At 44.8% G+C, this 9,797-nt stretch overlaps 1 protein-coding gene across 1 annotated transcript; it reads left to right on the top strand.

The window, feature by feature from the left end:
- Nucleotides 1-3,805: 3,805 nt before the first annotated feature.
- WNT8A (Wnt family member 8A) lies at nucleotides 3,806-8,910 on the top strand. The gene is made up of 6 exons (XM_036314723.1): nucleotides 3,806-3,873; nucleotides 3,965-3,998; nucleotides 4,217-4,355; nucleotides 6,206-6,331; nucleotides 6,463-6,605; nucleotides 7,909-8,910. The coding sequence occupies exons 1-6, from the start codon at nucleotides 3,806-3,808 to the stop codon at nucleotides 8,452-8,454; spliced, it is 1,056 nt and encodes a 351-aa protein (XP_036170616.1). The 3' UTR covers nucleotides 8,455-8,910.
- The last annotated feature ends 887 nt before the right edge of the window (nucleotides 8,911-9,797 follow it).

Here is a 9,797-nt window from a genome sequence, read left to right as displayed (position 1 = left end):
AAGGGAGGGTCAGGAGCCCAGGAAGCTAAGGCATTTGGACTGGGAGTCAAGTATCCCCAGGGGGTAGGAAGAGACAAGGTTCCAGGGAGGAGGGGTGGCAGAGATTGAAAATTCCTGAGCTCTGTTCAGTGTCACAACTCTGTAGAATATGCAAGGAGGCCCATTCTCCTGCTTCCCACCCTCCTTATCTAATTAGCAGAGTCGTGTAAAAAGTCAGAAATCCTATCTCTTTTCTGGCATTCTCCAGCCACTCTCCACCCTCTCACTCCATACTCTCTCCCCTCAAAGACCCCCAAATTGTTCTGTAGGCTCAAAGCCCTGGAAGGAGACTGGAAAAGAAAAGTGGGGGAACAGGGATTTGGGGAGTTCAATGAAAGTGCACATTTGGAAAGAAGTATTGGCCTGGGATGCACACCATCATCATCACAGGTGACCAACAATCTTAGTTTGCCCAAGACTGTCCTTGTTTAAGCACCTAGAGTCCTACACCACAGCAAACCCCTCAGTCCTGGGGAAAGCAGAATGGTAGGATCCAGGCTCTCTTGGGCCAAACTCACTGTGTAACCCTGAGTAAGTCCTGAACTTCAGTTACCTCCTTGTAAAATGGAACCCTTTAGCTGAGACACTCTATGGTTCTATGAATGGCCTACAGTGGTGCTCTGGGAGGTGGCTCCTGACTTAGAGAACTGATTGCTAAATTTTCAGGAACTTTGCAAACTGGTTCTTAAACACAGCCATTATTAAAAATTAAATTGACCCTAGCCAGTTTTGCTGAGTGGTTAGAGTGTCAGCCAGCAGATTGAAGGGTCTCAGGTTCGACTCGGATCGGGGCACGTGCAAGAGGCAACCAATTGATGCATCTCTCTCATATCGATGTTTTTCTCTCTGTGTCTCTCTCCTTCTCTTCCACTCTCTCTAAAAATCAATGCAAAAATATCCTTGGTTGAGGATTAACAAAAACAAAATTAAATTTTAGGGGTGTGGGCTGAGTGGAGGGGGCAAAGGGCGGGAAATGGGGGACATCTGTAATACTGCCAACAATTTTAAAAAGAAGAGAAGAAATTTAATTGGATAAACTTACAATTAAATAAGTTATATTAAAAACAAAGATAACAAGTAATGAAAATTCATCCCTTTTGGGGAGGTGAGAGATCAACAAAAGGACTTGTATGCATGCATATCAGCATATCCCATGGACACAGTCAGTAGGGGGGTAAGGGCATGTGTTGAGGGGGTGGGAACAATGTGGGGAAAAGAATTTATATGTAGTAATACTTTAAACAATAAAGAATTAAAAAAAGAAAATTCATCACTTTCTAATTTTTTACATTTTACTTTATCTATACTCAAGTTTACTTACATCTATTATTTCTATGATATGATAAAAATATTACATAATGATGTGCTACTGTTCATTACTTCCTAAGTCCATATTGGTAGTTTGAAATCAGCCATCGTGAGAATACACCATGAAAATCAGCAAATACTACCAATTATGGCTTCTGTCACACCAAAGCTAGTTGTTAAACACTTATCAGAACACCACTGGTTCAGAGACACTATTCTGTCTTGTCATAGGCATACTCTATCTCTACTGTCATCTTCTGCTCTAATCTTCATTCCAGATTTCCATTCCAGAAAAAGAGAAACCAAGAGTTGGGTCATCATTTAAAAACCAATGAGCCCTGTCTGGTTTGGCTCAGTGGATAGAGTGTCGAGCTTCAGACTGAAGGGTCCCGGATTCGATTCTAGTCAAGGACACATGCCCAGTTATGAACTCGATCCCCAGTAGGGCATGTGCAGGAGGCAGCCAATCAATGATTCTCTTATCATTGATGTTTCTCTCTCTCTCCCTTTCTCTTATTCTCTCTCTATAAATCAATTAAAAATTTTTAAATAAACTAAAATTCTATATAATAAAAGGATAATATTCAAATTGTCCCCTCTGCTGGACATTTGACCGGAGTTCAACCAGGGAGTGAGGCCGGCCGGCCAACCTCCCGCGTCTGCTCCCCTGGGCCGGGCTGGCCCTATCGCCCCAATCGGGGAGGGACAGCCAGACACCCCAGCCCCCCGACACACACACACACACACACACACACACACACACACAAATTCATGCACTGGGTCTCTAGTAAATTAATAAAACTACTAATGAGAGAGTAGAGCTGGGGTTAAGGAAATGGAAGCACAGTTTGGTTGCAAATGATCTGTAGACTCTAGAGTGGAGTGCCTGTCTCTGGCTCTTTTCTCCTCCCAGGAAACCCCTCTGTCCACAATGAAGGATTTGGACAGTTCAGCACAGAGGTCTTATGTAGACAGAATCCTAGAGGACTCTGAAGAAGGCATTGATTGTCTCCAGGTATCTATCTTACAGGTCTATCTTGATGGCCAACTGAAGGATTCAAAGTTAACTAAGGTGATTCTCATGCTGACAGTTAGGGAAGACAATATTTCCCCATGTCTGGCCTACAGTCACCTCTGGCATTAATAAATTCTGCAAATTGTAAAATTAGGATTAAAGCATGCAAGAGAGCTGGGAAAATCTTTAGAGTTCATTCAACATTCAACATTTTCCCTACTCTCTCATTTTATAGATGACAAAACTGAATGCACACAGTAGTTAACAGCTTGCCCAAAGTCACATAACAGATTAGTGGCCAAAGTCTATGGCTCCCAATACCTAGAGCAGAGGCCTTCCCTTAATATTTTAAATTCCTTTAAAAAACATTTTATATCTTTAGAGAATCTGCACAGGAGCAAGCACAAAGTTTGCACACAAAAAGCACACTAATTTCCCCTCTGCTTTCTAGAAAATAAAGGAATATTTTTATAGAATACCAACTGAATGCCAGGTGCTATGGGGAACAAAGAAGCATAAGACCCATTTTTCATTCATCCAGACATCTTCTTAAGCACTAAGACTACTAAGCAAATCTAAAAGACAGATTCCTGCCTAAGGGGCTGATGTCCTTGAAACAAAGTGGTATCAGAAAGAAAGCCATCAATCTTTTCAAATACAGCCCTGGGTGGTCCAAAGGTTGATTCCCACGTATACAAACAGCTAACAAACTGGAGATCTAACCCTCAAATACAAAATGATAGACATATTAGGAATGAAAGAAATTCACTAGAGCTTACTTTGGTAGAATGTGCTAGAAGGAACTGCTATAGAGGTGAACTCTGCAGTGTTTCTGCTTCCTGGTCCCACAATTCCATGACTTCATAGTCAACAAGGGAGGAGGGGGGAATAGTGTACCCCTTACTTGGGTAACTACATAATTATTAACACCTTAGGGAGCAAGGCAGGGTAAGGGGTGGGGTCTCTTTGACAGATAAGGCACTGAAGCTCCAAGGGACAGGTGACCTACCTTCAGGGTTAGGAACCCTGCCTGCTCCATGCTATAAGAGTCTGAGAAATGAGCCCTCAAGGAGGAAGAGACATAAGTCTCATTTATAGAGGGAAGATATTTCCAGAGTATGGAAAGACCTCAGACCCTCTGTCAACCTGGGAGGGAAGAAGGGCTGGAGGAGAGGGAAGAAGGGCTGGAGGGGCGGGGTGGGGTGAGGTAGGGCGGGGCTTTCCTTGAGGCTTTGGCCTCAGTCCCTCCTCCCTGGTCCCCCATTGGGCCAGTGGCTCCTGCAGCCCTGCCAGTGAGGGACAAATGAAAAGGGCTGTTGATTTTTCCCCCTTGGCCATTCAGAATTTCCCAACATATATACTGAGGAAGACCCTGCCCTCTCCTCACTTTTTCTCTGGACTTGTCCCTGGGCTGAATTTAGTCCTCTCGGGGAGGGCAGGGCCATGGGAGTCCTGTTTATGCTCAGGGTGGCTGTGGGCATATGCTATGCCACTTTCAGTGCCTCTGCCTGGTAAGTCTTTCCCCCACCCTCACTCCCTGCCAAGGTAGCCCCATTATCTCAGCCCTGTTCACCAATGCCTCACTTTTTCTCTCTTTGGTAGGTCAGTGAACAATTTCCTGATAACAGGTCCCAAGGTAGGATGCTCTCTGGCTTCTATTTTTACCCATTCAGCTTCCTAAGGGATCTCTTTGGGGGAAGGAAAAGAGGGGAGGGAGATAGTACCAGAATCCCTCACCCAGAAGAACCCATGATTGTTCCTTCATAGAGAGCTAACCCATTTGAGTTCTGCCTGCTCCCCAGATGACCTGATCTGAGCTGGGCCCGAAGCTCATAGCCCTTTTCCCTTTGCAAGGCCTATCTGACCTACACTACCAGTGTGGCGCTGGGTGCCCAGAGTGGCATTGAAGAGTGTAAGTTCCAATTTGCTTGGGAACGCTGGAACTGCCCTGAAAATGCTCTCCAGCTCTCTACTCACAACAGGCTGAGAGGTGGTAAGTTTGTGCACTTGTACAGGGGGGATATGTGCATGGAGGTGGGCTTGCAGTATGTGTGCATGTGTAGCATATATGTGCACAGTGATATGAAAAAGTTATCGGTGATCTGCTGACCTGCCACTTCCTGGCTGTGTGACTTGACTAAGTTACTTCCCCTCTCTCAGCCCCAGTTCTGTTATTTTATCATAAGACCAGCCCACCAGGAGCATTGTAAGGATTGAATGAGGTGTTTCTATACAAATGTAATAATTACTCTGTTTTTAAAAAGTGCATGCCTATATTTGTGTGTTTGAACTCACTTATCTTGCACTGATTTGAACGAAATAAAAATGGGGAAAAGGCTCTGCGTTTGTGAGGGAATATCTCATCTGCCCAGCTGCCATAAAATCCCAACAGCATAGGAGCTGAGAGATCACACTGAGCTGTGCCTCAGGTGGGGTATGTGTGTACACCTGTGTGTGCATCTGTGCAGCTATTTGTAACTGTGTAGTAGTTTGCATAGAAACAATAAAGAGTTGCCAGAGAAGAGTTGGGGGAAGGAGTAAAGAAGATGAAGACAAAAAGAAATATCTCCCTGTGGGGTATACAGAAAGAATGGGGAGTGCATGGAAATGAAATGGGACAATGTTTATAAAGAGTTAAGATACAAGCTCATTGCAGGTTTGGCTCAGTGGATAGAGCGTCAGCCTGCAGACTGAAGGTTCCTAGGTTCAATTCAGGTCAAGGGCATGTACCTTGGTTGTGGGCACATCCCCGGTAGGGGGTGTGCAGGAGGCAGCTAATCAATGTTTCTCTCTCATTGATGTTTCTAACTCTCTATCCCTTTCCCTTCCTCTCTGTAAAAAATCAATAATATTTATTTATTTATTTATTTATTTATTTATTTATTTTTTTAAAGAAGAAGATACAAGCTCATGCCCTGGCTAGTTTGGATCAGTGGATAGAGCGTCGGTCTGCAGACCGAAGGGTTCTGGTTCGACTCCAGTCAAGGGCACATACCTCGGTTGCAGGATCCTTCCTGGCCTGGGCCCTGGTTGGGGCACGTGCAGGAGGCAACCAGTTGATGTGTTTCTCTCATATCAATATTTCTCTGTCTTTCCCTCTCTCTTCCACTCTCTCTAAAAAGCAACAGAGCCCTAGCTGGTGTGGCTCAGTGGATAGAGTGTTGGCCTGCGAACTGAAAGGTCCCAGGTTCGATTCCGGTGAAGGGCACATGCCCAGGTTGTGGGCTCGATCCCCAGTAGTGGGCGTGCAGGAGGCAGAGGATCCATGATTCTCCTCATGGATGTTTATCTCTCCCCTCTTCCTTCCTCTCTGAAATCAATAAAAAATATATTTAAAAAAAAATAAAAATCAATGGAAAAATATCCTCTGGTGAGAATTAAAAAAAAAAAAAAAAAAGATACAAGCTCAGTAAGTGGTAGCCATGATCATTATGATTATTACAGGGCTCTAGTTGTATGTCAGAAGGAAGAAAAGGTCCTCTGTTTCCTAAGACAGCCTCAGGGCATGAGTCCTCAATGCCAGAGGCCCAAAAGCAGTGGGTAATGACCAGAGGCCTAGGCTGGACTTCTGGAGAGAAGAGTCCTGCTCTCAACACCACAGCTAGTGAGGAAAGTGGCCTTGGTCCCATCACTCTTTTATCTCTGGGTTTTACTTCTAGAGCGTGGGGATACTCATTCCTGCCTGAATGAAGTAACAAGATACGTACTGTTCTCTCAAGTAGAAGAGCATCCTCTTAAATTCAAAGGGGCAGGAGACAAGGGAGAGGAACAGCATTGCTTTTCCAAAGCCTCTGTTTTAGGTCATCAGAGTCCATGTTTCGAGTCCCCTTTCTCTCTCCAAAGCCACCAGGGAGACTTCATTCATTCATGCTATCAGCTCTGCGGGAGTCATGCACACCATCACCAAGAACTGTAGCATGGGCGACTTTGAAAGCTGTGGCTGTGATGAGTCAAAAAATGGAAAAACAGGTATGTTGGGCTCTCTAATGGGAGGAAGGGATGAGGAGTACAGAGCTGCGTGTCAGCCAAGATGACCATGACTCTTCTCCTGGGACTTCATAGGGAACTGTACACAGAACTTATTCTTTTCATATGTATAGGAGGCCATGGCTGGATCTGGGGAGGCTGCAGCGACAATGTGGAATTTGGGGAAAGGATTTCCAAACTCTTTGTGGACAGCCTGGAGAAGGGAAAGGATGCCAGAGCCCTGATGAATCTTCACAACAACAGGGCAGGCAGGCTGGTGGGTATGGGAGTTGGCCAGTCAGCCATCAGGCCCAGTATTGGCAACAGCTTCATATCTGTACAGCCTTTCACAACTTACCAAGAGCTATCTCATATCCATGTTTCAGCCTCACACCACCCAGCCAGGACTGAGATGGTTACCCCCATTCTCTGGATGAAAAAGCCAGTTAAGGCCATTCCAAGTGGCTTAGTCAAGGCAATACAACTAATAAGCATCATAGGCAGACAATGAACTCAGGTCTGGTGTCTAGTCCTCTTATCACTAAACCTGGTGCTCTGGCTCCTCCACAGGCAGGTTTCTGAGAGTCCAGAATCAAGGCCTTGCTTCTGTAACTTTAAAATTTTTAACCCTTTTGCCCAGCTGGTGTGTCTCAGTGGTTGAGCATTGACCTATAAACTAAGAGATCACGGTTTGATTCCCAGTCAGGGCACATGTCCAGGTTGTGGGCTCTATCCCCAGTGTGAAGCATGCAGGAGGCAGCCAATCATTCATCATTGATGTTTCCCTCTCTCTCTTCATCTCTGAAATCAATAAAATATTATTTTTTAATTATTTTTTTAAAATTAGCCTGCTATATTTGGTCATTTAATTAACTCAACCCTAATGCCTTGGCAGGGCTAGACCAAATGATTTCTCGGACCTTATGCAGCCCATAGGCCGGAAGTTCCCACCCCTGCTAGGTATTCTGAACTCAGATCTGGAAGCAAGTTGGATTTAGAGCTAAGAGCATAGAAATTTCCTTTTGAACCTATATCTAGATGTCTTGGTTGCCCAGGGCAAGGGGAAGAGGTCTTCAGAGCAATTACAGATGTGGGTAATTGCTTTGGGGTAGAGGTTCAAACTCCAGGAGCTTCCCTCCCTCTGAGAGAGGTCTCAGAGCACAAATCCAGACCCCACAAATACTCTAGCCCCCAGATTCAAAACAATATCAGTGCTAATGATCATATTTTCTTTTATAATTTACAAAGTACTTTCTGGATCATTCTTATTCCAATTGGGCAGATAAAGCAACAAGCTCAAGTGACGAAGTTTGGGCCTGGAGTCTCGGTTTCCTGACTCCAATAATCTAGTCAACATTTGCCTGGCTTTCTTTAAGAATCACCCAGTGGAGCTTTAAATTCACCAATACCAGGGCCCTTAAATCTATGAACATTCTAATTGATAAGATCTGAAGTAGGACCCAGGAAAAAATATTTTTCATGGGCTCCCCCAAGTAATTCCAAGGATCCTCTAAAATTTGGTCTTTCCTATCCAGAGCAATTCTCTCACTTGTACTATCTTTCTCTGTCTTTCTGTGAAGGCCGTAAGAGCCACCATGAAAAGGACCTGCAAATGCCATGGCATCTCAGGGAGCTGCAGCATCCAGACATGCTGGATGCAGCTGGCTGACTTACGGGAGATAGGAGACTTCCTAAAAGCCAAGTATGATCAAGCACTGAAAATTGAGATGGATAAGCGGCAGCTAAGAGCTGGGAACAGTGCCGAGGGCCACTGGACACCCAGAGAAGCCTTCCTTCCCAGTGCAGAGGCTGAACTGATCTTTTTAGAAGAATCACCAAATTACTGTATCCACAATTCCAGCCTGGGCATCTTGGGCACAGAGGGTCGGGAATGTTTGCAGAACAGCCACAACACATCCAGGTGGGATCGACACAGCTGCAGGCGCCTGTGCACTGAGTGTGGCCTGCAGGTGGAAGGGAGGAGAACTGAGGCCATCAGCAGCTGTAACTGCAAATTCCAGTGGTGCTGTATAGTCAAGTGTGACCAGTGTAAGCATGTGGTGAACAAGTACTATTGCACCCGCTCCCTAGGCAGTGCTTGGTCTCGAGGCAAGGGCAGCACATGATAACACTCCACACAAACTTACTTGTCCAGTTGAATGACAATGGAGGGGGACAGAGCTTCTCCCTTGGACAGAGTATATTGGAAAATCACAGGGTTGGTCTTGATATCTGCAATACATGGGAAAATTGAGGCTGAAGATTATACAGCATACTCTTAACAGAGTATGAAATTGGAGCCTGGGCCTCCTAATTGTATCTTCCCACAAGTTACTTCCTGGTTTTTGTACCTGTACTTTTGGAGGTTATTTGGTTTGGGATCCATATCCAGAGGGACCTTCAAAGTAATGTTTCCCTGTAAGTTTCAGAACACGTTCAACCTAGCTGTGCCGCTGAGAATCAGAGGGAATGGAAGCAGAAAGTGACAGAGTTCTGTCCAGGCTCCTGAAGGAGCAACCTTCCCCTACTCTGACTAGCTCCAAAAAGACCAGCTACAAGTTTATGCAGATGAATGCAGCAGAGACCACATACCTGCCTCGTGGGAGGCTTGTAGTTGTGTTTTTCACCTGAGTATGCACTTTTGAAAAATTCTTCCCACCCAATCCTGGGGAACCAGGATCCAACATGACCTGAGGACTTTTCCAGCTCAGAAACCACCTTTGGACCATGGAGAAGTAATGGTCCCAGTAAGTGGACAGGTGACTACAACTTATCTATACAACCCTCAACCCCCAAGAGAAATCCCCCCCCCCACCCCTCCCAAAGAGCTGTAAAACGACTCTATTTTGTTTTACTCCCAGAATGAGAACTCAACTTTATTTTCCAATAAATGCTTCTAGAATGTATATCCAGCTGAGACCTTTTATTTCTCTCTTTGGAAAACTTAGGATCAGAAAGGGAATGATGTATTCCAATTATGCACAAAACTAAGTGAAAAACCAGAACTATCCAATCACCTTGACAACAGTGTTTGACAAATAATAAAATTGAGACTGAGAAACTGGCCAATCCAGATTCCCAGATTAAGAGGTGTTATTTTAATGCAATTTAAGCAACTTGAGGAACAAGGAAGCCCTTTGAACTTGAACCATATTCAAAGTGTGTTTACTCTCTTAACTTTGGCTTCCTGGGGCGTCTGTACACCAAGGACCTGGGCCCCAGGGCAAGAGACTAGGAAAGTTGTGGATTCTACCTTCCCCATTTGCATTTCTACATCTTCCACTGGCAATCTTTGGGGGAGGAGTAGTTTCCCAAAAAGAGCCTTAGGAGCTAAGCCACTGATCTAAATCTGAGCATCTCCACCTTGGGGGTCTCCCCTCTCAGCAAAGGCCAAGCCTAAGTTATTTTTAAATGCCAACAGGAAATAATTTTTTTTTAATGAAAAGGAAGGTGAAATGTTCATTAAGGA

Source organism: Myotis myotis, unplaced genomic scaffold (genome assembly GCF_014108235.1).
Source record: "Myotis myotis isolate mMyoMyo1 unplaced genomic scaffold, mMyoMyo1.p scaffold_m19_p_6, whole genome shotgun sequence".
NCBI lineage: Eukaryota > Metazoa > Chordata > Mammalia > Chiroptera > Vespertilionidae > Myotis > Myotis myotis.
The sequence above is the reverse complement of the archived record's forward strand: the minus strand, read 5'-3'. Positions and strand labels throughout refer to the sequence as shown.